The sequence below is a fragment of the Neopsephotus bourkii genome, unplaced genomic scaffold (genome assembly GCF_033783945.1).
Source record: "Neopsephotus bourkii isolate Nb327-2 ecotype Australia unplaced genomic scaffold, CSIRO-AGI_Nbou_v1 NB_1768, whole genome shotgun sequence".
In the NCBI taxonomy this organism is placed as follows: domain Eukaryota; kingdom Metazoa; phylum Chordata; class Aves; order Psittaciformes; family Psittacidae; genus Neopsephotus; species Neopsephotus bourkii.
In genome coordinates this window covers 10658542-10685314 of record NW_026902242.1, presented here as the reverse complement: position 1 = coordinate 10685314, position 26773 = coordinate 10658542, and the positions used below count along the sequence as shown (strand labels likewise).

Below are 26773 nucleotides of genomic sequence, written 5' to 3'. Positions count from 1 at the left end.
GGGCTGCGGATGAAGCTCTGAGGTGGCAGAAAGCAGGAGCATGGCGGGATCTAGGCAGTGCTGTGGCAAGTGGAGTGCCATGGCCCTCCAGTGGGCTGAGGGATGAGCACAGAGGGGGACTCTGCTCACTGGTTTTATATACAATGAACATGCAAAGCTGGAAACAGGAGTATATATCCATGTGAGCACAAGGCTTTGTGCACATGTAAAAGCCCACGCTGCCATGCTGTGCTCTGATGGGAAAAGGACAAGGGACCCCTCTATCATCCTTCTGCTCTTGTTTTGTATGGGCTGCAACTGCCAGGTGGGGCAAGCCCCGCTGGCAAGGCAGGCAGGATAAAGTCAGTTCTGTGAGTCCCAACAGGCTTAAGTCCCTTAACAGTCTTAATGATACACCTGCTGCTCAGGTGTTCCTGCAGGCTCCCTGGCGCAGGCATTTAATCTTGTGGGAGAGCATTCAAGTTCCTCCTGAGCTAAGCAGGGAGTTCTGGCAGTTTGCATTTGCAAAGCAGGCATTTAAAACTGCTGTTTCCCCTTCAAAACTTTATATGGATATACAGTTTACCCCAGTCTTCAGGACTGTGTTCAGCTGAAATCAGGGGGAGTTGGACACATAAATATAGCAGTGGTGCTGTTTAATCACAGAGCCCATGTGCAAACACTGAGCCTGCATTCCCTCCTGGAATGCTGTATCCCTGATCATCACTGTGGATTGTCATTGTAATGGCTGACATTTACAAACATGCTAGTTAACGTATCAAATGAAAATCACTCTAGAACATCCTCATTACTTTATTAACTTAAAACATTGTTCCAATAAATACGTACCAATAAACATAAGACACTTCATAAAATCTAAATAAAGACATTTACAAACCTGTCAACTAAGTAAAAACAGCTTCTTTTTATTTTAACCGAGGTACTTGCAGGGTCATTTAAGGCAAATTCAGTCAATTATACTTTTATAATGATTCCTGCCCACCTCAACCAAGTTTCCCTTTAAAAAATAAAAAACTAAAACAAATATACAAATGATGCTACTGAGTAGCTATTTTCCAGTTATTTGAACAAGCTCATAGTGTGGAGGCCAGGAACAGTTCTGGACAGAAAGTCTGCACCTCTCTGGTGCTCTTGCCCTCCTCAGTCAGGATCACTTGTTTCATGGGTTTCTAGTTATAAGGCATTAACTCTGTGCTTTGGCTTTTCCACTTGTCTTTCACAAGCTTCCTTCTCCCCAGAGGGTGTAGCAAGATGTAACCCCTATGCCTCAAACACACATGCACACAACCAGGCTTTGCACAGAGATAGCTCTGGAACAGTAAAAAGGGTGTCTGTGTAACTGTTAATGCAGCTCCTTGTTTGCACCAGAACAGGTGAGAGCAGGATCAGGCCCAAGCTAGTACCTTTGCTTAAAAACCAGCAAGAAGATGTCAAACTGCACAGCTCAGTCCTGATCCTCCAGGTTTTCCTGACAGGAAACCAAGAGTGAAGCCACTGAAACTCAACCAAGGTGAGTGCTCCATACATCACTGCAGAAGGCTGTCATTACTGTGTAAACACTGTTATACCCATATTTCCCTGTGAGGTGATTCAAGCTACTGAACTTCAATGGGTTCACCTTGGCCATGGGAGAAATATTTTCCAGCTTACAGATATTTGGTAGCTTATCCATCTTTGGAGTATCAGGCTTTTAAAAGGCTTATTTTCCAGTGTTATTTCAGAAACAGAGAGAAGAGAAAGAGAGAAACCCCAGCCTTTTAATTTCTGCTGTCATAGTCATTCAGGTTAAGCTGTTAATACATGGCTCTGTCCTCTTCTTTCCCCTCTGAGCTCCTGGTCAGAAAGGTAATACCAGGCTCTATGCTTAGGACAAGGCATGGGTCCATTGGGGAAGCCAAGGGAGTCTATTCTCATAGTGTTGTAGATGCTTTCCATATTGCAGCTGGGACTCATTTCAGGCCATGTTGTGTCTCCCGGTGTCTCCGTAAATCCACCTTTCTTTGGAAGCCTTTGCCACACAGATCACAGCCGAAGGGCTTGAAGCCTGTGTGCTTCCGACTGTGGGTGATGAGGTTGGAGCTCTGACTAAAGGCTTTCCCACACACCTGGCACTTGTGAGGCTTCTCACCTGCAAGCAGAAGGCAAAGAAGAGAGAAAGAGGGTGTTAAGAGGCAACTTGTTGCTTAGACAGGACGAGAGCGAACAGGAAATGCACACTGGACCTTAGAACTCATCAAAGAGACTCCTGTGTGATTACTGAGGAAGTCATTCTAATAAAAAGCATACAATTGGGAGCCCCAAAGCATTACCTGAGCCTGTACTGCAGCAGAGCAGGCCTGAACTTGGCTGCACCTCCATAGTACAGATCTGAGAGCAGCCTGAAGCACAGAGTGTTCTCAGGATACAGTAACTTGTGAATGCACTTGGCTGCATGGCTCTGTGTGATTTAAATTGCCTTTGTGTCCTAGAAACATAAAGAACTCCTGGAAAGACTCTCAGGTCATTCTGGCTGACATCAGTTGTTATAGCAGCGTGGTGGCAAGTAGGATAGATAGGTGGAGGCTGTTAAGCCAAACCCACTGAGTTGCGCTCTGTCCCGAAGGGAGGTCTGAGTGCCCTTAAGTGAACCCTGAAGGCCAGGATTCATCCAGAAATCTGCTCTCATCTCTGTTCCCCATACTGAAGTGCTAGCAGTCACCCCAAGCCATCCCTGAAATTCTCCTGCAGGCAAATAACATAAAAGGGAGCAAATTCAGCCCTAAAATTCTCCTGCAGAGGGATGAGTGACAAAACTCCACTGGCCTCCATGGAAGCAGAATCTCAGAGCATTTTCATAGTGTTTGTTATCAAATAACGGATAAAAAGGAATCCAACCACAAAACCAAGTCTGATTTTCAGAGCAGCTTTGCACCTGCAAAGCCCACTGACTTCAGCTGGCACAACAAACTCTTTTCATGTTTGAAGATCAGATTCTCAGAAACATAAAATAATACAAAATGTGCTGGAGGCTCAGTTCACAAATGTATGATGCATATGAAAGGGATCCTTGATTCAGTTAAGGATGTGGTTTTGTATTAGCAATGTAGAAGTCCAGGCACAATTTCTGATCTCACAACCAAATAATGGTTTTGACTGATTCAGTTTGGCTGAAATTTCCTTCATCGAGATTCACTGGAAAAAGTTACTGTGGAACTTTCTGTATTACTTCCTAAATAGTTCATTTTCATCCAGCAAGCTTCTGGTGGAAAACCTCTGTAAGTAACATTTATTGTTCACTGCTTGTCTTCTAGAAAAGTAACAACCAAGCAGTGTTACATGTAATGTTGCACTATCTTTCTACCTATTTGCCATGTTCAAGCTTCACCCTTGATATCTGCTAGGGGTCACTACCAGGAAACAGGATTTTGGTCATCTGAACCTTGGGTTTGGCCAGTAGAGGTGTTAATTTTGTGTCTACAACTGCTTCATTCCTTTCCCTCTACTTTGAGTGATTCAGGTCTGAAAGGTAAGATTTTCTTTTTAAGATTTCTGATAAACTTGCTTTCTCACTGAACAATATTTTAAAAACAATTTCCTTTGATGATTCACCTGCACTTTATTAGTTTCCATGTTTATTACTAGCAGTGAAACTTGAGAGCTCTGCACCTCTTCTTCCATTCTCTACAAAACTGCAGCATGTGGAAGTGCAGACACCTCTGAACAAATATTTAGTCTGAGTTGGACCCTAAGCCCTCCAGTTTAGTGTTTGGTCTAGAGGAGGGGACTCATGTTGTTCCTATTTTAAACTGGTAAACTCTGCAAAAGAAATGCTGCAATCAAATTCACCTGTCATTTTCCAGGACCTCAGCTGTAAATCAAAGCTACACGAATATAACACTCTCCAAATCACCTTACACAGAAGCCCTTTGAATAAACTGGTGGATCCTCTAAAAGGAGCACTGATTGGATTCTGAGGATTTGGGTTATTTTGCAGATGCCTTTCATTCAAATCACCCTCCTTTGCACAAGTAGAGCTCAGAACAGCAGCAGGGTGCTGGGAAGCATGGGGAGGTGCATGTACTGTCTCTCCAAGGAGGAATGGACTGCTGCAGAGAGACCTCTTCAGAGATCTGCTCTCACAGTCAGGGCTGAACACCAGCAGCTGCAGGGCTGACCTGTGTGAATGAAGGTGTGCTTCTTCATATCAGATTTCTGGTGGAACCGTTTCCCACAGTACTGGCATGGATAGGGCCGTGTGTCCGAGTGGATGAGCAGGTGGGTAGACAGAGTAGAAGATCTCTTAAAACTCTTGCCACAAATCTTACAATCAAAGCTGCGTTCCTGCAGAGAAAGGAGCCCAAACACACACGTTAACACCACACCAACACATCAGTGTTGCCCCTTTTGCCTTAGCAAGCACTTCCACTACTCCAGAGAACTGGACTGGCCTGTGGAGATGCTAACAACAATGCTAACTAGATGCTAACATGATAGCACCACATGATAAAAAGATAATGCACCCTCTCCCATTGCTGTGCACCACTCCTCACAAAAATTTAACTGGACAGATCTTCCTGCTAGCCGCAACGGCCACATTGGGAGCAGCCCTGAGGGACCGAGCAAAGTCCACCTGCACATTTCAACAGGGGCCCAAGACATGATCACTCCACTGGGAAGCCCAACAGCTGCAGCGTTGTTCAGAGGCCACCTTGCCACTGTACACAGTAAAGTGGGTGCTGAGGTCTGCTTGGCTCTCCTGGGAAACCTGTGGCAGGCTGACTTCTGCTGGCAGGGTAACAACTAAGTGCTTATTTGTAGTTCCGTTAAAATGGGGAATGTTCCCAGGAGGACCTAGGGAAAACAGCTTTTTGGCTTACTACTTTAACATATCAGAATAAATTCATTAAAACTTTGCTGTCTCTCTCTCCCCTCTCTCACACACTCTTCTCCACCACTTTCTTCTACCATAAATCATATCTTCTTTCCATCCCTTAACTGCCATCACACCTGCCTCTTCCTGCTATGCTTTCATACAATCATAGAATCAAAGAATCATAGAATAGTTATCTTAGTTTATTTGGCTTTTAATGTACTCTTCCTGAAATGTCCCCTTCATGGACAAAATATGCAGTGCTACTCTTTTCACCACTATTTAATGAGTGATGAGATGTTTCCCTTTATTGTGCACTCTGCTGTTGCATACTCAAGAAATTGCAAATAAAGCAGCAAAAAAACCACTGTTATAACTCAATACTCCAAAAGCTGATCTGAAGAAGGAAGATTTGCCAGGTCAGGTGGGTGGGGAAGGGGAAATATGGCACAATATCAGCAGGTGGAAAATGTTACATGTCCTCCTACCAAAATTAACTACCATATTCTTTTGGTGTGTGACTCAGAGTGTGTCGAGACGGGTGAAGTCTGTGCTCTGTACCTCACTGGCCGTTGAGATGTTCCCTGCACAGACACAATGACTACAAACAAGGGAAGACTCACTTCTTTGTGGGGGGGGGAGGAGAAAGAATGAGGAGTGCTGTGCTGAAAGAAAGCACAATTAGTTGCTTTTGCTGTTAAAAAAAAGTCCACATCTGCATTACAATTTTCGAGAGTAAAAATTTATTATTTATTATCTGTTACTTCCGGAGGGCCAAAAGTGCCCATTGCTTAATATAGACACATGTGAGGTCTGGGGAATGGAAACAAAGCCTGTGCTCTTCAATTAGTAGATTTGCTCCTTTGCTCACCAGCTGCCCACCCTTTCCTCTGCCTAACACCATCTCCTTCACCCACAGCTGCTCACTGCAGCCCTACCGTGTTCTCTTCCTCTCCTCAGTTTAGATGTCTGCTTACTGTTCTGGCATGATCTTAAGGTCCTTTCCAACCTAACCATTCTGCATTTCTATGGTTGCTCTCCTGGCCTCCCTAAAGCCAGCCAAAGCAAGCAGCTGGCCCTGGCCCTCAACCTTCATCTTGGCAGTCTGCCCCACTCTCACCTGCGAATGCACAGCCTTGTGCTGCTCCAGGCTGACTGCATGGCCAAAGGTCTTGCCACACATGTCACAGGCAAAGGGCCTCGTGCCACTGTGTGAGCGGCGCACATGTACCTCAAGGCCATGTGGTGTGGAGAAGACCTGAGTGAAGAGAGCATACAAGGTCAGGCTTGCCAGGGAGAAGGAGCTGGGTAAGAGTCATAACCAGAGTGAGAGAAAGGGATCCCTACCTTGCTGCACTTGACACACTTGTAAGAGCCAGTACTGATGAGCAATGGGCGGCACAAGAGGTCCGACTCCACTTTGATGCCACCTGGGCCCTTCTCTTGCTGCAGCCCAGGCTGTGTCTCAGCATAGAGTCTGGGTGCTGCTGCTGGCGGACGCTCATACAGCCCCGGGCCTGGGGAGCTGAAGTCACCATAAAGTCCAAGAGAAGAGCTACACTCAGCACTGTAGAGGGCAGACTCAGAGCCTCGCTCACAGAAGAGCCCAAGGGCTGAGGTTCGCTCCAGTGTTGGGCAGGGCCTGTAGCTTTGCACAAGATGCCTCAGTTCAGAGCCAGCCAGGCTGTTCCACATGTACGGCTTGAAGGGCACTGAGAAAGGGGGTGCTTCATCTAGGGATGGACACACAGATCGCTCAGAGGCTGTGGAAACACAAAGGCAAGGGAATTAGTGCACTTCACAATACAGCCACTATCGTGGGGCAGAACCATCTCAGCACTCAGACTTGTGCCCAGAGTCAGACCCCTGTACTGCACATTGAGGCTGCCCTTTCATCTCCAATGAGAGGACATTTTATATTGCACAGCAGGGTCTGTGCATCCAGTGCTACCTATTCACTTGCTGTCCCAGCCAAGTTATCTGAAGCAGCCACCAGTCTTATCTACGTCCATCTCTGGGTGTGTGTACACTAATCTGACTGTTGAGACACTAAACAACTCAGTCGGCAACTTCCTTTGGTTTGATCTGCAGACCCTCAAAAAAGTATATCTAGTGTGTCCCAAGATGGTCATCAAAGATCTGTCCACAGGTTTAAGCTCTGATGCAGATCCCACACATCCGTATAGCAAATATGACATTACAGGGGTGCCCAAAGGAGCAAGCGTGCTGAGATTTACCTGTTCAGCAAAACTAAAACCTGCTTGCTGCCCAATTTTATGCTAAAACATAGTCTCTCAACTTCACGCCAGAACTGTCTGTAACTATACTACAGCACAACTGAAATAAAGAACTGCTACTGAGATGCTTGAATGTCATGCCTTATTTTTTTCAGAAAATGTAAAATCAGTCCTCATCTGAACCAAAACCATGGTTGTTTCAGGTTGCTCTAAGTTTCTCCAAGTAAAGAAGCTAGTCCACTCAAAATATAGAGCTTTGTAAAATCATTGGTATAGGCTGCATTAAAAATTGAAGACACAGAAAGTTTTTCCTTGTAGTCATAATCAAAGCGATCTCCCACCAGAACAAGCTCAGATGGCTTCAGTTGGCTCTAATAGGCTCACCTTTGGCAACATCATCTGACCAAGGCAGTGGACACAAGAGGAGTCACACATGGGGGACCATAGTGGAGTCTGATACAATGGCAGGAACATCACCTTTGAGATCAGTGGCTAAAGGCACAAATGCTCAGGGAGCCTTGCATAGAGGAAAGCACAGTTGGGCAGGGAACACGAGGTACCAGATCCCAACTGTGTTTTCCAGAGATGCTGATTAATGCCCTAGGTGCTCTTCATTCAGTCTTAATCACAACAGGCAACAGCACTGGGAGAGTCAGATGTCTCCACTGGCTAAAAGTTTTACTGAACCAAGGAAAAATTAATCTGATAACTGCTGAAGTGCCAATGCCTTCACAGAGATGAACAAATCCCTTGCAACTGGGGCTTCCAGAATAACCTTCTTTACCCAAAAACTTGTCCACCCATAATTCCTCTCTCACTTTTTATCATTCCTGCCAATTTTACAGTTCCCATGAGTTTCTCAGCCCTCAGCAAGCCAAGATACCAGAGGTGGGCTAGGGAAGAAAGGCATGATGTGTTAGGCTACCCATTTGGATAGGCAGGTGGTTATGGGTGGTTACACAAGGGAATGGGAAATGAGGTGAAAAATTGAGCTGTGAATAACTTGACTGTTTCCTGTCTTTTACTTAATTTCAGATGTCAACGGTCTCTAATTCTTCCATTGAAATTAGCAGCCTTTTTGTTAGAAATACATGCTCACATACCAACTGGGACATCTGAACAGAGCGATGAAATCAAAATAGCTGACATGGTGCTGAGCATGATTTTTCCTGTTCTGCACTGACTGCAAGGTTGTGGTCAGCATCACATCTTCTATCTTGTGTCTTCGCAACCAGTTTCAGTGTTGCCATCTCTCATGATTTTATCACAAGATTCAAAATTATCTTAAAGCCCCAGCTCTTGAAACTGCATGATTTCATCAGGCCCTCAGCTTTCCTTTTGTTTGCCTGTTCTTTTTGTTTCCTTTTAAAGTCAACTTGTAGCCCAGACTTTACAGCCCAGACTGTAAAGAAAAGCATGAAAATGTAAACTCTCAGTGTTTCAACAGTAGAACTGAATATCCTTAAGGTATAACTTACAATCTTGATTTCTAAGCCATTCCGCTGAGTGAGAGGAGAGGGAAGGCTGACCTGAATTTTGAGCCCTTGAATTTGGCAAGCCGGGACACAGTAAACACTGCACCACAGATCAGTTTGCGTGCAATGTTCCTTCCATCACCTCACATGCTTTGGAGACATCTCAAGCACAAGTGCACACTATACTTTGCAGGGGCAAGCTCAAGCCATCCAAGCTCTATACCCAGGGTCAAAGTGACCTGCAAATCCTGCTCTGCCACACTGCACGGCACTTCTGTGTCTGCCTCTCCTCTCCTCCACAGCACCTAAGCCTCCAAGGGGTGAGCAGGAGGCAGAGAGGGATTGTTCCTCCTCTTCCTAGCAATTCTGTGCAGCCTTTATATAGATCCCTTCTGGGAGAAAAAAATATCAGTGCTCTTTTTTGAAGGCAAAGCAAACTCAACCCAAAATGATTGAGAACAGATTGATACAAACAGCAAAGAAAGATCAGTTTATCCTCCACAGGCTACAAAATAGCACACAAAATAAGCAAAATCATGTGATTAGAGACACACATAGAAAGAGAAATTAAATAACAAAGTGATTTTCACTGATGAAGCCAACAATGTATTAAGAGTGTTAACAGGTATTATGTCTGTGCATGCTCATCTGGATAGGCAGCATGGCACCCAAAGACAAAGCTGAAATCTGGCTTTCACTGCATACTGATGTGCAACCTGCACCTATGTTCATTCTAAGGATACAGGGGTAATAGTACTACTCACTGCACCCGCTTTAAGCATAATTTAGAACCATCATTTCTCATCTGCCCTGCTTGTCAGAGCACAGAAACTGCCCCATCCAGGCAAACTCAATCATAGAAATACAGTCACTCACAAGCGTGTCTTGCATAAGCAACCTAGGCACAAATTCCAGCTTTGCACTGAATCTGACAAAGCAGCTGGAAGACAGAAGGGTTAAGGGGGAGATGTGGGAGCAAGCCCAACTATCTAATCCTGCTGCCACTGCCTTCATCATTAATGTAACAGCATCTCTCTCAATGCACTGAGGTTCATTTAATAGAGCTTTTCCTTTACAGTACTCAGATTCTCTTACCTTCCCATTCCTCCTGTGAATGGGATCAGGCAGTCTCAGGACCCCTAACACCCCCAAATAATCTTGATATGGGGATGTCACCCTCATTTTGCAAAGATACCTTCCCTGGATAGCTGGGTGGCTGGCTAGGAGCTGATTAATCCCATCGCTTGGGAAGAAATGAGCTGGGAGGAGGAAAAGGCAGAGCGGCCATGGAAAATACCTGCTCCATTTTGCATCTGTCCTTTAGACACCTTGGGAACAGTCTCTTTCCCGCATACAGCTTGGAATTATTTGGGGAAGGAGAAGGAGGAAAAATTCATTTGACCAAAAATTTCACACATTGCTACACTTTGTGGAGAAATATTAACAAGAGCGTATCTGCTGCGTTTGGTCCATTGTGTCATTTGCACAGACTGGAACTGTCCTGTGGATGGCTGTAATGATACTGGGCAGCATTTTGAACATTCCCTCGAAGGGCTTTAGGACTCTTAAAAAAGGGGGAGGCCTTAAAAATGCAAACCCACATCATTACAATCAGTCGTTGATATACAAGGACATTACAAAGGCTAAGTGGGAAAATCAGTAGGGAAACAGGACCCAACAGGACTAAGTATTCGTTTCCTGGCATCTGCTGTCAGTAAAGCTGAGACAATTTTTCCTTTGCTAAGATAGAAATTATTCTTTTTTTCCAGCTGTCACTTTTTAACCGAGGCAATAAAAGGTGGGTTTTATATATATACATATTTCTGTTATAAAATGACACCATTGTATTTTTAAACGAGATAAGTATTCGCGTCAGGCTGGGGACAGCATCTCCCACTGCTCCAACCACATCAAAGGCAGGACAAGGGAGCTAGAGACAGGCGCTGCAGCCATAAGTGTGAGTTTCCTGGATTTGGGGTGTTTAAATCTGACCATCGTTATTTTCCTCTGGTATTTACGAATGCGTTTTTAGAAAAGAAAAAAGGGGGAGGGGGAGGAAAATAAAAACAAAAAAAAAGAGAGGGGAGGAGGGAGGGAAGGGAGGGACTGGGAGTATCCTTTTTATAGGCAAGAGGCAAGAAATAACCTGAAAGGGAGTTAGGAAAAAGGTCTAGCAGCTACTACGAAACACAAAGTCGACACTGCTTGTGCAGGTATACAGATAGCCTAGTACATTTTTTTTCCCGTTTTAAAAAACATCTAAACTCTGCGTAGCAGGACCTTGCAGGAAAACATAAGCTGCTTGCCTTTACCAATTAATCAGAAACAAAAAAATTAATGCCTGATGGCATCACAACTTTTCTACAGCCTGTGGCTTGCTGATCCCTCAGTAGTGGGAGACGGGCTGGAAAAGCAACCTGAAAGAGATAACCCGAAAACGAATGGAAGAGACAGATCTGCTTTTTCCCACCGCACGTGAAAAGGCAATTCTGTCCATTCCACTTGTTTTCGACGGCGGGCCCCAGCCATGAGACATTGCCCCACAGCACTGACACCGACACGCAGTCGGACCCTCGCCGAGTTCTGCTCGTCCCGGTCCTACCTGGCGAGACGGAGGGCGAGGGAGGTCTCCAGAAATCCTCAAACTCGGACACTCTGTCACAGACGCTGCCCTCGCAGCTGGGCGCTGACTCGGAGGTGCCATCGGCAGCCTCGGCAAGGTGGGATTCCGGGGAGAAGCGTCCCTGGGAAGGTTCTGGGTCGGGCAGGATGGTGCGGCACAGACCCGCGTCCTCGGGGATCTTGCTGTCTGCAGGGCAAAAGGGACGAGAGGGCTCCTCAGTGCGGGTCCACGGGAGCTGCCAGCAACCTCCCGCGGCTGCCCCGCTCCCACCAAGATTTACTAGGAGACTTTCTCCAACCCGCATTAGCCTCTCCAGCGTTTCGCGGGGTCCACATTGCCGCGGGGCTTCACGGCCACTGGCCGGTGCCGCTGGCAGCGGGGTGATGCGCATCGGGCGGGCCAAGGCTGCGACCGACGGACTCCTACCTGCACAGATCTGGGCTAGCACCGTCTCCAGCCGCAGGCTGTAGTCCTCGTCGGCGGAGCGAGGCTGGTGGTAGCTGTGCGCTTTCTTGCTCTTCACTAGGAAGGACCTCGGCATGGTGGGGGTGCTCCCGCGGCCGGCACTGCCGCGCTCCCTCTCCAAGCGCCGGGCACGGCGGCCGCAAGCGTCACCCCCGACTCTCCCGCGGGGCGGCGGCGGGAAGGCGACCTGCGGGGAGGCACCGATCCGCCGGTGAGGGCCGGGGGCGCCGGCCGGGAGGGGCCGCTAGCCGGGGGCGGCGCGACAGGTGGCCCCGGCCCCGCTAGCCTCTCCCCCCCTTTTCGGAGCGCAGTTACTGAGCCAACACTAACACACACTCCCCCTCGGTGTCCCCGGGGCCGCACCGGCCACGTTCCGAGGGCCGATAGCTGGTAACAGGCCTCAGCAGAGGCCGAGAACCGTTCTTCGGACGCCGGCTCTTCGTCGGAAGGCAGGAGAGGTTCACAGGATCACCGCCATCGCAGGGCCTCCTCTGTCGTTACACTTTACACTTTGCAAAAAGCGAGTTTAAACAGCGTTTTGGTTGGTCCTTTCGGGGGACTTCAGCGGCGGAGAGGGGGGGATGTGTTTGGGGCTCTTTTTCCCCTCCCGTCAGTGGCCTCAGGCTTGCAAACAGGCCACAGCAGTGGCCGGGCAACCTTCGTGGGACGAGCTAAGGGTGGGAGAGCTTCTGAGGGGCCGCTCATGTGCACCCCTGTCCCTCTCATCCGCACCGGCAGCCCAGCCAAAACGGCGCCACCAAAACGTACCCCCAGAACGGCTGGTCAGTCCCCGCCCTCCAGGACGGGCTGTACGGCGCAGGGCTGCTGCCAGGACGGGCGGGGGAGTCGTTACAAACCCAACAGCCTAAACCCGGCGCCTGAGAGGCTGTTGCTGTCGAAGGGACTCATTCACCCATCCAGCGCGAACCACGATAACGCGAAAACGAGCAAACCGGAATCTGTCCCTGCAGCCCGCAGATGCTGGTGCCGCTGCACCTTGCAGCTGCGGACACTGGAAGCCGGGGAGAGGAGAGGGACGAGGTGGGAAACCTCCTGGGGTTGCTACTGGAGCCGGGGGGGCGGGGCGGGAGACGACAAGGGGGACAGGAATCGGGTTAACCAGAGCTGCCCCGACCCAGCTCCTCGGGGGAAACACAGCAGAGGTATATCGGAGCCCGTTTAGCGCCTCTGTCGTTACACTTCACACCTTGCAAAAAGCGAGTTCAAACTGCTTTCGTTTGGTTCTTTTCGGGGACTTCGGGAGGTTGGTTTGGGCTTTCTCTCCTCCCGAAAGGAGAAAGGAGGGCAGGGCCCCGACCCCGTCCGCCCCGTCCGGAGCGCAGCCCGTTGGGGAAGTGCCGCCCGCGGCCAGGCGCCGGGCGGGCGGGTGGGAGCGTTGCAGCCCAGGCTCACCTGCGCCTCGGTTCATCCTTGAGCGGGGGCTGGCAGCGAGAGGGGTGAGAAATCAAAGCGGCCCGATAACGCGTCGCCCTCCCGACAGCAACTGCAGCTGCAGCCGCAGCCGTTGTGGGGGGCTCCGGGCGCCGCTGTGGCCACTGCGTGTTTTGGTCCCCGTGCGGCGCCGCCCAAGGCCTGACCAGGCTGGAGCCGGGGCCGTGGGAAGGCTAGTCCAGTAGCCCACCTGCCCCGCTCCCCACCGCTCCTCGCGATGGCCTGAGGGCTGTGGGAAGCCTCCCCGAGCCGTCGCGGCGGAGGCCGGACTGGAGCGGAGCGGGGGCTGCAGGGAGGGGGAGATGAGCAGAGGGCCGGGTAGGTACCACGCCGGGGCGGCTGCTACCTACGCGAGGTGAGAAAAGCAAGAGTGCTTACCCATGTGGAGGGGTGAAGGAAGCTGGGCTGCAGACGGGATTTGCGCCGCAGGCTGCCAGTTTGGGTGACTTTAAATTTAGCCTCCCTTTAAGGAGCAATGGTGCTTGAGTTGGCTTTTTCTTTTTTTTTTTTTTTTTCTGTGCCTCTCAACTCCTTCAGAGCTCGGCCCCCTAAACCACAAACTCCACTTCCTGAGCGTTAGGAGCTTCTGCAAAAAAAAAAAAAAAAAAAAGGGGGGGGGGGGTTAAAAAAGGAAAAAAAAAAAGCCGAAGCCTCACAGATCAGCATTGTCCCCACTCCTCTTTCTCTATCATTTTTACTTAAATGAAAGTGTATTACCGTATTCCACCTCACAGGGCTCGCTGAAGTGACACCAAAGTGTCATTCTGGAACGGGGCGTTTCATTTCTCTCGGGGTTCTGCTCTAGAAATTATACACATCTATCTGAACTATTCTTGGATCCCCTTCAACTTCCGCAACGAGAACAAGTCACAGATTCAAAACACAGATTGACTCAAGGCGGGCAGACGCAGAGGGCAGGGGACTGAGGAGAGGGCGCCCGCGCTGCCGAGTCGGCTCTGGGCAGCATCTCTGCCCCCTGCCCGGGGACGGGGTCGAGCCGCCATCGAGCTGTGCGTGGCATTTAGAATCGGGGCTTAGGCAGGGCCCCGGGCGACGGAGACCTCCCCTAGACTAGAAATAACTTGTTGTGGAAAACTCTTTCGGGATAAATACGCCCAACGGCGCTGAAAATACCTTAAGACCCAAGCCTAGAGGTTTGCTCATTTCCCTTCGGATTTAGGTAATGGTTAAATATGGAAGGGGTAGGCGAGATCCCCCACCATCCCCCCTCCCCGGTGCACAGTGGCTACTGTAGCTTGAGGGCGGCTCAAACGCGAAGGCGAAAGAGAAGCTTCCCTTTCTCCTTCCTCGCCTGAGTGCCGATGCTCAGGCTGCTGACTAGGGGAGGCTCCGTGGGGCAGGCACCGGCAGCGAGCACGGTGGCGGAGGTCCGTGGAAAGCACCGCCCCGACAGCCCGCACCAGAGGGGACCTCTGCACAGCGCAGCCCGGCAGCCTGCTCCCTTCTGCAGAGCCCGGCCCCAAAACAGCTTTTTCTAGGTCTAGCCTTGGATTCCTGATGCAGCCAGGAAATCCAGCTCACACAGAATCTTCGGTATCTTTCTGAGGTGCTTCCGGGCTTCGTTGTGACATCCTGGGCCACCAGCAACTTCGTTTCGATGGCTGTAGGGCCGCCCGTAGTACTGTTCTGCAGCGAGCCAATAGAGGTTTAGCATCATTTCCCGTTCGGAAGCGACTAAGAACTGAAGTCGGACAAGGCAGGAGCAAACTCCAGCCTCTCTCACGCCCAGGAGCGTGATGGCTTTGCGAGCAGATGCTGCTCTCCACCAGCACCCCCGAAGCATTCACAGAAAAAACAGTCACTTCGTGCTTGTGAGCCCGCGTGGAACACGGTATTAACCCGACTTCTCAAAACCTAACTAAGCAAGCAAACACCGCTGCGAGAAAAATTGTCCAACCTGCGTGATGCTTTAGCAATGACACAAAAGGAAGTTGAAGAACACGACTGAGACATCGCACTTAACACCTTCATTACTGCCGGAAAGTTCCTGATGCTGGGCACAGCAGTTTTACTTACGGCATCTGTGCACCGCAGTCCCTTTGCCTTTGGCTGATTACTCTGAAAATCAGCTTCAAAATGTTAGGGTCAGCTTCAAAATGCTGGAATCAGTAGAAGTAACCAGATTAGAACAACTCGGTGTTATCGCGTGCGTATGTCTTGTTGATTTAGTTTGAGTTTTGGCAAAACAGCCTTCCCCGTTTGCCATTGCCGTGGGGTGATAAACTACCTTGCGAGGAGCGCTTTGGCTGCATGCAAAGCAAGCATCACTGAAAATTACTATTAACTATGACTGTAGTCTATATGACTGTAGTCTAAATGACTGTAAACAATTCTGACCTGCTCAGAATAAAAATACATATTTGTCTTCATACACCTAAATTCAAAACTCGTGCGGGTGCTTTTGGTGTAAACAGCACGGCGGTTCCCGAGCAGGGGACACCCTCTGGGTACCGCACATCTCGCGCCCCTTACTTCTCACCTACTGCTTCTCAAACTCCGTGAAAGCCTTCAGCAAAGCCAAGGAAATCAGAGAGGAAGGCGAGGGTTTAAATGATCGTACAATCTCTCATGTAAGGGCTGACGCTGTATGGGCACCAGGACACACCTGAGGCTCCCGCGGCGTCGGCTTTCTCCAATGACTAGAGGAGAAAGCGCCCGAAGATGGCTTTGTTTAGCGATTAGCAAAACCAGCTCGCGCCTTCCCGGGTGTCCGTCAGGACCGACGACCTGCTTCACTCCGCTTATAAAGACAGGGAAAGCTGACCCGTGCTGAGGGCGAGCCGGAGCTGCCGGCTTCGTACCGGCTTTAGTTCTAGCCGTGAAGGCGGCCAGAACAGTCTCCGGCAGCGGCCGGGATCGGTACCGGGAGGCGCCGGGTGCGGGCACAGGCCGTCGTTACTGCTCGCTCCCTCACATAACTCCTTCCGCCTGCGGCGGGCCCTCGAGGCCGGGAGAGGTGGAAAACGGCCCCACTCCCTCACCCCTCTGAGGGGAGCCCTGAGTGGGGCAGCCCTTAAGGGGAGCCCTGAGAGGAGTCCTGAGGGGAGTCCGTGAGGGAAGCCCTTAAAGGGAGCTCTGAGGGGAGCCCTGAGGGGAGCCCTGAGGGGAGTCCTGAGGAGAGTGCTTGTGAGGAGTCCTTAAGGGGAGCTCTGAGGGGAGTCCTGAGGGGAGCCCTGAGATGGAGCCCTGAGGGGAGCCCTGAGGTAGAATGCTTAGGGGAGTCCTGAGATGGAGCCCTGAGGTGGAGCCCTGAGGTAGAATGCTTAGGGGAGTCCTGAGGGGAGCCCTGAGGGGAGTCCTGAGGAGAGTGCTTGTGAGGACTCCTTAAGGGGAGCTCTGAGGGGAGTCCTGAGGGGAGCCCTGAGATGGAGCCCTGAGGGGAGCCCTGAGGTAGAATGCTTAGGGGAGTCCTGAGGGGAGCCCTGAGGGGAATCCTGAGGTGGAGCCCTGAGGGGAAGCCCTGAGGAGAGCCCTGAGGTGGAGTCCTGAGGGGAGTCCTGCAGTGGAGCCCTGAGGTGGAGCCCTGAGTGGAATCCTGAGGGAAGCCTTGAGGGGAGCTCTTAAGGGGAGATACTTGAAGGGGGACTTGAGGGGGAGCCCTGAGGGGAGTCCTGAGGGGAGCCCTGAGGGGAGCCCTGAGGGGAGTCCTTGAGGAGAGCACTGAGGGGAGTCCTGAGGAGAGTCCTTAAGGGGAGCCCTAAGAGGAGCCCTGAAGGGGAGCATTGAGAGGAGCGCTGAAGAGGGTCCTTAAGGGGATCCCTTAGGGGAGTGCTGAGGGGAGCCTTTGCCACCCCTTGCTGCTGCTCTGCCCAGGAGAGTGCCTTGGCACTGGGAACTGCACACAGGTTCTGGGGCTTTGCTGGCCCTGGCTGATGCTGCAACTTAGGATCTTCTCACATCCCATGGATTTCCAGCCCTTTTTATTGCCTCTCATGCATTTTATCTTGCAACCCAGAAATATCACTAGGTTGCCATCACTACAGAGGAAGGGACTGAAAGAGAAACGCTGCAGCTGATGCAGACCATAGGTAAGGCCTGAAGGCAATTTCCACGCCTTGGCCATTGTCCCAGGGCTCTTTCCACCCCTGAGGGGAGCTTGCTACCTCTAGTAACAGCACGCTGAACATTGGTGAAGAGACTAAGCTCTTGTTCTTGGTTGATTATTTAGGTTAAACCTAAAGGTTAAACCTTAAAGCTTACTATTTGTAAAGTAACCTTTAAGGTGTTCTTGTATCATCGTGAGACATTGTAAGAGCTGTGTTGACAGTACCAAATATTCTGTACCCCAATGTCCTGAGTTGATGGAGGGATGTAATTAATGTGAAGTGTAGGTGGTGGGGTTTTAACAAAGCTGCTCTAATGCATCTCCCAAAGCGAGCATAATATTACAAGTTAAACATTTGGTAAGATACAGTTGAAGGCAATGGTAAGTACATGATCATTACCCCATAGTGACAAAAGAGGGGAAGAAATAAAGAGTCTAAGGTAGCGTGAAATTATGTTACAGTCATGCTCAATACTGCAGGGCTCCTCAACTTAATTTACTACACTGTTCACAGCATCTGCCTGATGTCGCCATTAGAGCTAAGATATTGGATAAGGCACCAAAGGTGGTGGGATGCAGATGAGATCTTCATGCTCAGGAGTGATGAGACACTTCAGGAGGAAGGATCTGAAGAACAGGATTTCACAGGTTAGTTGCTTGGTACATAGAAGAGGAGAAGCAATTCACAGTTCTCCCCACACCACCACCTCCAGCATCATATCGCTATTTTCTTTATATTTCTCCTTGTTGCACAAACATGCGATGTAAATATGTGAGACATGAATCAGTTATTTTGATAGCCTTTTTTTCATTTATTTTATTGCTGGGGTAAACAAAGTAACTTCTGCTGCTGTCAGAGCAGATCAGAAAAGCAATGATCACTGTGAGCATGAACTGGAGAGGGGAAATGGTGTTGGAGGCTGGAATGAAAAGAGGGATTCCAGCCTGGGGAAGGAGCGGACCCAGAACTTGCCTCCATTATGAACAGAAGAAACCTAAATCAATCGGTTACAGAATGTAGACTACGCAAAATAGTCTTGGGAATTTTAATTCTCATATTGGGATGCTAGAAAATTCATTCACTTATGCAACAGTACACAATCCTAAGAGTATGCCACATTGCTTTTATTTTTCATAATTGTGAAATGAGGTATTTATTTCTGGGAAGGGAGGGTGTTAAGCTCCTATTATCATGGATTTTAGTCAATCAGAGTCCATGTACGCATAGGTAAGCATATATTAATGCATCTTCTCCACACTGAAGCTGAAACTTCACGCTACATAGATGCTATGTTGAAAGTCAATTTACTGTGTGCTTTTCATTTCACCATTCTGAATCTCTGGTTCTACAGACTACTGTGTCAGTGTATTTCACTGATTTTTCTTAAGCTTTGAGCTAGTTTGTAAAAAAAAATCCAACCCCCTCAATCAACCAAAACCATCAGAGAACTACAAAGGATATAATGGTACAATTACACTAATAAAAGTATTTCACAAAACAGTTATGAACTTACATAATTCCAGGTAATACATAGCTTTCCTCTTCCTTTCAATACACATAGCTGGTGTAGCTATTGCGTAATTAAACATAACACTGTAATTTCCACTTAGATCGTAGTAACTTCTATTTTATAGATGGTGGTGGTGGTTGTTGCTATTATTTTAGTCTCCAGGACTAGCCTAATGGCTTTCCTAGGGGATTTGCATTATCTTCTACCTTCTTCTGGAAACAGTTACGTTATTTGGAGCCTCTACAGGTAACAGAATTGGCGGCACATCCAGTCAAAAATGTGGATATTTTTATGCTAGCGGATCTTTAGACCATTCTAGCCTGAAGCACAAATGGTGTATGAGCATCAAATTTCACTAAGCAGTTGCACAGTCTCTGATATAGAACACTGACTACATTAAAACCCGAGAAACATGTAATTTCTTCTGTGTTGTGGTTCCACAAAGGGCTGAATACAGGTTAAGTTCAATAATACAAGATTTACAAAGTGATTTTGTTTGATTTATGCAACCCCCTATGTGGATGATTATTTTAATCGCTTTCATAGCTGTTGAGCTGTGTAATAACACATGCTTCTTGACTTCACAGGTGTGCTTTCTCCCAAACAATCATGTTCCAAATTTTTCACAAATGTTACAAACTTCTAATATGTGAAATGGAATTACTTAAGTAAAAAGGTGTCTAATCATAAATATTATTAGGATCTAAAATATTCTCTCCCTTAGCCCCCAAAATAACAAAATATAATCATTGAGGCTTCTCTACCTAGTGGAGACACTGGATTATCAGATTGGAAAGCAGAACCATTTTCACTACCACATATGAAAGCATAATTTACATGGGAACTCTATATATAGTAGGGCATCCTCCTTCCCTGTTTCACTTGTTCTCAGCTGCAGCACTTGCGGTGTCAAGAATCTGAAGTTTTATGATTACATGCTTTTTTTAACCTTATGCTTTTAGTATTCACATTGAGCTCTTACAGGATGCCTGTAAAAGCAAATCAAAGGGAAAGGCATTGTTAGAAGTTCATGCAAGCAAGATCATGGTAATTAGCATGCTTTATTTATTGACATGTTAATATTTTATCTGTGCTGTTGATGATTTGACATTATTTTGGTGCGCATTCAAATTGCAATACACATAAACAAAGAGATTAGTGTCACTTTTTGGCAAAAGAGTTGCAGAAAAAGCAGGGTGATTCTGAACAGCCTCCCATGGGTTGTATTCCTAGGATATTCTGCATAACTAAGTCTTCTGAAACTGCAGCATGTCCAGTGATTCACCATCACTAAAAGATGTAGTTAGTTGGATAAGGACTTCTGCTTTTCCCTTAGTGTTTTTATTTCTGCTGTTATTCAGTATCAGTATTTATTCTATTAGTAAACTTCAGAACCACACAAGTTCAGGAAATAACCCTTGCCAACTAATCTCATTTGCTATCACTTGAACAGTAAGGCAGTTATTGCAAAATCATAACACTTCACTGTTCAAACACATAGGATTTTTATGGTTGTCCAACTGAATTTAGCGCCTGCCACTTATTATAGAACATTACCTTTAAGAGAGACTTGCAGCTGGTATTGATGGCAGGCAACAATGCATCTGTCACCTAGCCTTCTGAGCAACACTTATCCAGGTGCAAATATAAATTACCAGATACTCATTGGAAGGAAAAAAAAGGCAACTATTATTTGTTAGTGAACAAAGGCGCTCCTGATACGGTTTTGCATGTATGAAATTTCCTAGAGGGATCAGAAGCAGACAGCTAAACCACCTCAGAGACGGCCGTTTCCATAGGCTATACTGGGAACTACATATTCATTGGTAGGATGTGGGGAAATTTTGCAGAAATACTGAAGCATATTAGGAGCTGCAGAAATAAGTAAATTGGAATTAGTCATCCACTTGAAGATTTAAATTAGGTTGCACTTAGGTCAGATAATACTGTTGAGATGCACAGAATGCACTTCTTCCATGCAGCCTTCTCTATCATTCTTTAAACATTTGTTATCTCCTCAGTTATGCTGTTCTATTTTGGATGTGTCCTCAGAAAGAAAGTACTAACAGGACTAACAGCTGCATTCAGCAGTATTCTTCTATGCCTTAGCAATTTTAAACAACTACACTGCTCCTCCTGGGTTGCAAGACAATTAATGTATGTGCTAGCAGTACCTACTGTTTCTTAATTAATAGAATAGTTGCAAATATTGCCAGAGATGAAGTCATAAGAATTGTTTAATTACATAAGCTAGCAAAAATTAGCTGCTACTAAGATTATTCTTGACTGGAATGTGTCTGCGAGGGCAAGTGAGTGTTCATATGACAATAGCAGAATACCCTGTTCTGTTCAAGAAGCTAGGACCATTTTACTGGATCTCAATTTTCAGGAAAGCATGAAGGCAAGATGCTCATCTCATCTCTTAACTGCTTTGGCGAATTGCAGCTATTTGGTGGTAGGACCAATAGCTTATTTCTGAGACAGCTCTGTAATCTAAAACTTTAAGACAACTGAACGTGCATATTTGTATTGCACTTAATTAGAACTAACGGTAAGACACGGATAATTTTTCACCTTATTTGAACTACCACTCTGATCTAGAGCCAGCAAGTAACTATGCTGTAACCAGGGACTGTAGCTTAGAAGTGACTAAACAGTAAATGCTGCAACCTTGTTAAATCATGAAAAATTTATTTTCATTACATATATATGAAGGTAAAAGATTTCAGTCAATAGTGTTTTGAACAAGCATTTCTGACACGAACCTGTTAGTGTAGCTAGGCTGAACTTAATGTAAAGTTAGTGTTTTGCCTTTATTTAGTAATTATTTTCTAGTGTGCGTATATACAGAATTCATTTCCTGTTAGAATACCAGACAGTAATATTGCAACATTTACATTCCTCATATAAAATGCTGTAATATACATTTTCAGCTCAGTGTAGATATATAAATATGTACAAAATAAACATTATTGTAATTAATATATTCAGACCAGGTATCATTTAGCAACATCAAAAGCAGATGCACATAGATTTAAGTGAAAATGGTGAAAAACACCTTTATGGCATTAGTGACCATTATTTGCATATATGAACTAGTACAGATAAAGGCTTCTCTTTTAAGCCTTCTGTGGGCATCCAATAACTTCAGTAAAAACAAAAGTAATTGAGAAGCTTAATATATATATATAGATAATGTGTCATGATCAGATGGTTTACTAGGGTCCATCTTGATCACAAATAGATAACCATGTAAAACATACACGTTTGTTCAGAGCATAAAATATTGCACAAGAGCAATTTCTTTTGAGGAAAATAATTCCTGTTTGTGAACAGCAAAAATGGTTCTCACACATTAAAGAAATGATATATTTGCAGTTTCTAAACCAAGGAACATTCAGTAATACTGTCAGAACTGTCATCCATGAACTTCCTCCCAGCCTGTTTTATGGCAATGGTGTATCATTAGCAAGATTTGGCAAAGAGAGAAGGCAGATAGACAGTACATGTATATATTTATCACAGGCCAGACCAGATCCAATGGTTACTTAACTGAAACTATCCAGCAGCTGGTTTTTCTGACAATTTCACCCTTAAAAGAAATATGAAGGTCTTCAATGCTAGTCACAGTGATAATCACACGGTAGTAGAGTAAGATTCCATTCTTCTCTGCTTGGAAACCATCTTGTCCGAGTTCTCAGTGTGAAGGGCACTTTCCTCAGTATCACTGTCACTGCTGTCTACAACTGTGTGATCCAAAGCCATCTGACCAGTCCTCCTATGTAGATGAAAGTTCACCCCACTCTCCTGTATGGAGTTAGTTATAAAATCTTCATCAGAAGAATGAAATGATTCATCATCTCCTGTGAAATGGTTGACAATGTGAATCCCATCAAAAGTGGGTTGGTCTGAGAAGTCTCTCTGGCCTTTGAGACATTTGATCTGTTAGAAAAAGCAGAAGTTAACAGTTAATCAGAGTTGAAGAGTTCGGTAGTAACAAAAAACCCCTTCAGAACCCCAAAAAACCCACCCCCAAAACAAAACCCAAAACAGAAAAAATAACCCAAAATGCATTTCTAGAAAATATATTATTGATGTCTTACTGGATCAAATTCTACAAGTAGCACATCTGAAAATCAGCTGGGATGAGAATAAGGTGATTTCTTACTTAAGGCTGCCCACGGACAGACCTTGAAAGAATGTCTTAAATAGTACTTGGAATTTTCCAAAATTCTCCTTCCACTCCTAGAGCATTTCAGTTTTAAGGTTTAATAATCAAGGTACCTAGAATCACTAATGACAGATTCTTCTGGGCTATTTACTGCATCTTTAATATCCCCACAAGGATGGTTTATAGTTAGTTTTCAGAGTGACCTATTTGTTCTGACATCCTACTTTTACAGCTCCATTTTTTCCCTCCTTATCACCTAAAGTCTCATTTGAGAAAAGTCCTCCCCCAATCCCAAAGAGCAGGGTCCCAAGCATATATTGCCAGTTCCACATAGCCGTAAGAAAGAAACCCAAAACCAGAGAATATGCTTAGTTCTCTCCACACTGCGAGATATTAGTGTCTTTTCATTATCTAGATCAGACCCAATAAGCTTTCAAATCAAGAAGCATGAAACTTCTCTTTGTAAAGCATAAACAGATTGTAGTTCCTGTTTTAAGAGAACATCAAACAAGAAAAAAATGATTTTCAGACCATGACAAATATAATAACACTTAAATTCAAAGCACACTGCAAAATGATAAACTGTTACAACCATGCATTCAAGCTATTCAAAAGTAAAACTGAAAGCTCTGAAATCTGACAAGTCCCTGTTAATTTAGGGAAAATAACTGACCTCACTGAAGTAATCCTGAGGCATGGGTTTGTTTTCTGGTTTGGTTTTTTTTTTTTTTAGAATAATTTCAGTTTTGCTAGTTTTAGTAGCAACTACATCACTGTCAGCCTGACAATTTAACAGTATTAAGCTAAAAATTCCAAGGATGCAGAAAAACATTAAAAATGCATTATAGCAACTTCATAATGTCACTCTGGAAGCTTAAAAAGGATGATGCACCAAATGCTATTTTGTGAGTGACTTTTCACAGTGAGAAAGACCTGGAAAAGAAGTAAAGGCCTGAAGAGCTTCTTCACATAAATCTATTAGTAGTTTCAGACATCTGAAGCAATATTCAATTTAATAAAAGTGCATGTAGGTCCTTGCTATTGACACCAACAGAAGATTTTACCTGTCCATTCAGGGAAGAAGGAATCTCTGTACTTACCATGGGCTTGTGCAAAAGATGAGAATAAAAAGGAGTTGAAAAAAGATCAAAAGTCATCATCACATTAGAAGCCATCAAATCAGACATTAACAGCATATAAAAGCTCCAGCTTTTAATCTATATCAAAACATTCCTGTTAGGAATATGGGTACATGCTGTAAATCTAAATCTCAGTGGTAACTACATGTACTAATGTTAGTTTTCTGCATTTTCTTCACACACACATAGGCTGTAGTTGTTTAATTACAACCTTGCTGTGTAAAGGCAAGCAAAACAAAAAAGTTCCACACCTACAAAGCATAATACATGATGCAAGCGAAATCAGCTTTTACCAGATATTAGACCCTGGACAGTAACATGTATCTGGAATAGATTTTTACTAGCTTACATACCTAGATACAGAAAGCCTAATACAGAGATTCTTGTGTCAGTTAGAAATACTATCCCTCAAAATATCCTGCAATATGATCAGATTAGCTGCCACATGAAGTTTCCAAAACAGCTATAAATTTTAGTCACTAAGGAAAGAAGCCACAGAAAAACAAAACCAAACCCAACAATTTCTCTCCACCCTCACCACAGAAAAAAGCCCCACCATACAAATGATTACAAATTTCAATTAGAGTACAAAATTATACATTTTAAGGTATGCATAGTTAAGCCATTGCTTCACCTGCAATTATAAAGCTGATAGTCAATGTTAGTTGTTTTGAACGTTCAGAAAGCCAAGCCAATGACCTCAACTGTTTTCCTGAAGTCTTCAACACAATACCTTTAGATGAATGTATTTACGTAACATAACAAAATCATGGCTTCATGGTTTTAGGCAGTAGCCTTTCCAAACACCAAATGAGAGTCTGTGGAAAATGATGTTGGTGAAACAATCATGAATAGACACAGTCTTTGCCAGTTCTTAAAGTCAGTCTGGGAAAACAGTGCGCTGCTACCTTTTGTTATTCTAATGAAAGGATGTTCAGTGTGTGACCTTCCAGGAACACTTCTTTTGACCTGCAGCTTCACACTTGCCTGCCCTTTTTCTCAAACACTCCTCAGAATCAAGGTAAGCTAGCCTGCTAGAGAGAAATATGAATGTACTGTAGAGAATATATCTGACAAGTCTATTGATGGTCATATTTAACTTCCACTACTGCTTAAAAAAACATTAATCTCAGCCAGGAGCACAGACAAACACTGTAGCATAGAATCTGTCTGTATTATGGGGACAGACAGGCTGGAAAGCAACACTGCTGGAAGAGGTCCTGACACACAAAGCTAAACACAAATCAGCAGTGTCCCTGAGCAGGGATGAAAAATAACTGCATACTAGGCTGTATTGACAAGGGCATAGCCAGTACATCATGGGAACCAATTCTTATCTGACATCTGTGCTATTCTGCACTTGCTACCTCACTCTTTCCTCAGTACAAGATATTCATTAGTAGATTCAGTGGAGAGGCAACAACACAGTTAAGGGGTTGAAGCCTTTAACTCCTTAACTCCTATCTTAAGGCAGGAGCACCTTGAGATAAAAGAGAACTGGTTCTTCACTGAATTGTATGGTGGGAGAAGAGACATTAATCATAATGCAAAACACAAGACTGTGTTTGAATATGAAAGGAAAAGAGTTGCTACAAGGCTAGTTAGGAATCACAACAGGTTGTTTAGAGATTGTATACTCTTCACCCTCAGTGGGTTTCAACACCCAACTGACAAAGCCCTAATCCCTACTTTGAGTTCAGCATTGATCCTGTTTTAAGCAGGCAGTTAGTGTAAAGGCCTCCCAGGTTCCCTTCAAACTTAAAAGATAGCCTGCATTTCAGTGAGATGTGTGAAAAGCATAGGCAGTGGGATGCATGTTACTGTTCTGATAACAGCCATTTTCAGTTTCAGAAACTGAAATTCAGGAGCATTTCTGAAGGAGCCTGATGATCTGCAATTCTGTACCTGCCAAAATTACTGCACTTCTTAAAAATCTAAGTGCTGTCATTTGAATCCAAATGCATTAAATTACATTAAATATCAGGACACAAATTTATCACAAAACCTAGTCTTCAAAAGAATGTTATTTTTATATACAGTTATAAGTTTGTCACTTTAATCTTGAAAATATTTAAGTTGTTCAATTGAAGGTAGAATCTGATTTGCACCTTAATTTTTGTTTTTATACATTAATATTGATGTAAGCAGCTGATCTCCAAGAAATTAAAACTATCCAACAGAATGGACTGGGGTCAGCTGTACACTATTTTCAGTTTTGTGTAGTTTCAGTGTTGAAGATACTTAAGGAGCACGTCAATCTAGTATTTGCTCAGGAGCATTTCTGAAAGAGCCTGATAATCTGCAATTTCTGTTGCAGCAGAAAGGCTTTGTAAGGCTTCTCAAAGCATTTGGAACTACTTCTAGACAGCATGTGCTCCAAAGCAATTAGATACCAGTGACTTATACCAGCTTAAGGATCTAAAAACAGAGGTTTCTTAAAATGAAAACTTTGTACTCTACATAACTTACAGCCTAGCAAGTGAGCCTCTGCATTTCTAATAGAAAAAGCAGTATCTTTTTTAAAGATGGGAACATATGTGTTCTACCGGCTCAGAGGAGTGGTCCATCAGCCTAATGTTCTGCTTCCGACAGTGACAACAAGACTTTCATGTGGTTTTAAGGGAAAGCATGTGAATATGACCACTTTTTGCAATCCATTCCCTGCATACAGCCAAGCTGCCCCGCACTTGTCCAGAAACTGTTGTAGCAGACATGAGAATCTATTTCTTCCTAGGTGCTTCAGCATCCATTTATAGACCAGTTGTCCATGACTGATTTAATTTTT

At 45.5% G+C, this 26773-nt stretch overlaps 2 protein-coding genes and 1 long non-coding RNA gene across 13 annotated transcripts in view; 1 reads left to right on the top strand and 2 right to left on the bottom strand.

The window, feature by feature from the left end:
- The window catches only part of GFI1 (growth factor independent 1 transcriptional repressor), a 108002-nt gene extending 92603 nt beyond the window's left edge, over positions 1-15399 (bottom strand). Inside the window, exons 1-8 of one of the 5 annotated variants that reach the window (XM_061379216.1) lie at positions 13819-15399; positions 13480-13687; positions 11611-11836; positions 11164-11370; positions 6197-6612; positions 5970-6107; positions 4155-4320; positions 777-2128 (exon numbers count right to left, since the gene is read on the bottom strand). In XM_061379216.1, coding sequence (XP_061235200.1) covers positions 1950-2128; positions 4155-4320; positions 5970-6107; positions 6197-6612; positions 11164-11370; positions 11611-11725 — 1221 coding nt within the window. In that variant the 5' untranslated portion in view covers positions 11726-11836; positions 13480-13687; positions 13819-15399 and the 3' untranslated portion in view covers positions 777-1949. Of the gene's footprint in view, positions 1-776; positions 2129-3504; positions 3796-4133; positions 4321-5969; positions 6108-6196; positions 6613-11163; positions 11371-11610; positions 11837-13062; positions 13221-13479; positions 13688-13818 lie in introns of those variants that run through there. The other 4 variants (XM_061379217.1, XM_061379220.1, XM_061379219.1 and 1 more) reach the window with 4 other exon arrangements.
- A 1471-nt stretch (positions 15400-16870) lies between these two features.
- Positions 16871-19064, top strand: LOC133226113 (uncharacterized). Its single transcript, XR_009729408.1, has 3 exons — positions 16871-17150; positions 17682-17815; positions 18803-19064. It is a non-coding gene; the product is annotated as an uncharacterized LOC133226113 (long non-coding RNA).
- Positions 19065-21349: 2285 nt separating this feature from the next.
- The window catches only part of EVI5 (ecotropic viral integration site 5), a 77730-nt gene continuing 72306 nt past the window's right edge, over positions 21350-26773 (bottom strand). For all 7 annotated transcript variants that reach the window (XM_061379267.1, XM_061379270.1, XM_061379264.1 and 4 more), the window contains one exon: positions 21350-22620. In XM_061379267.1, the coding sequence (XP_061235251.1) occupies positions 22315-22620 (306 nt within the window). In that variant the 3' untranslated portion in view covers positions 21350-22314. The remainder of the gene's footprint in view (positions 22621-26773) is intronic.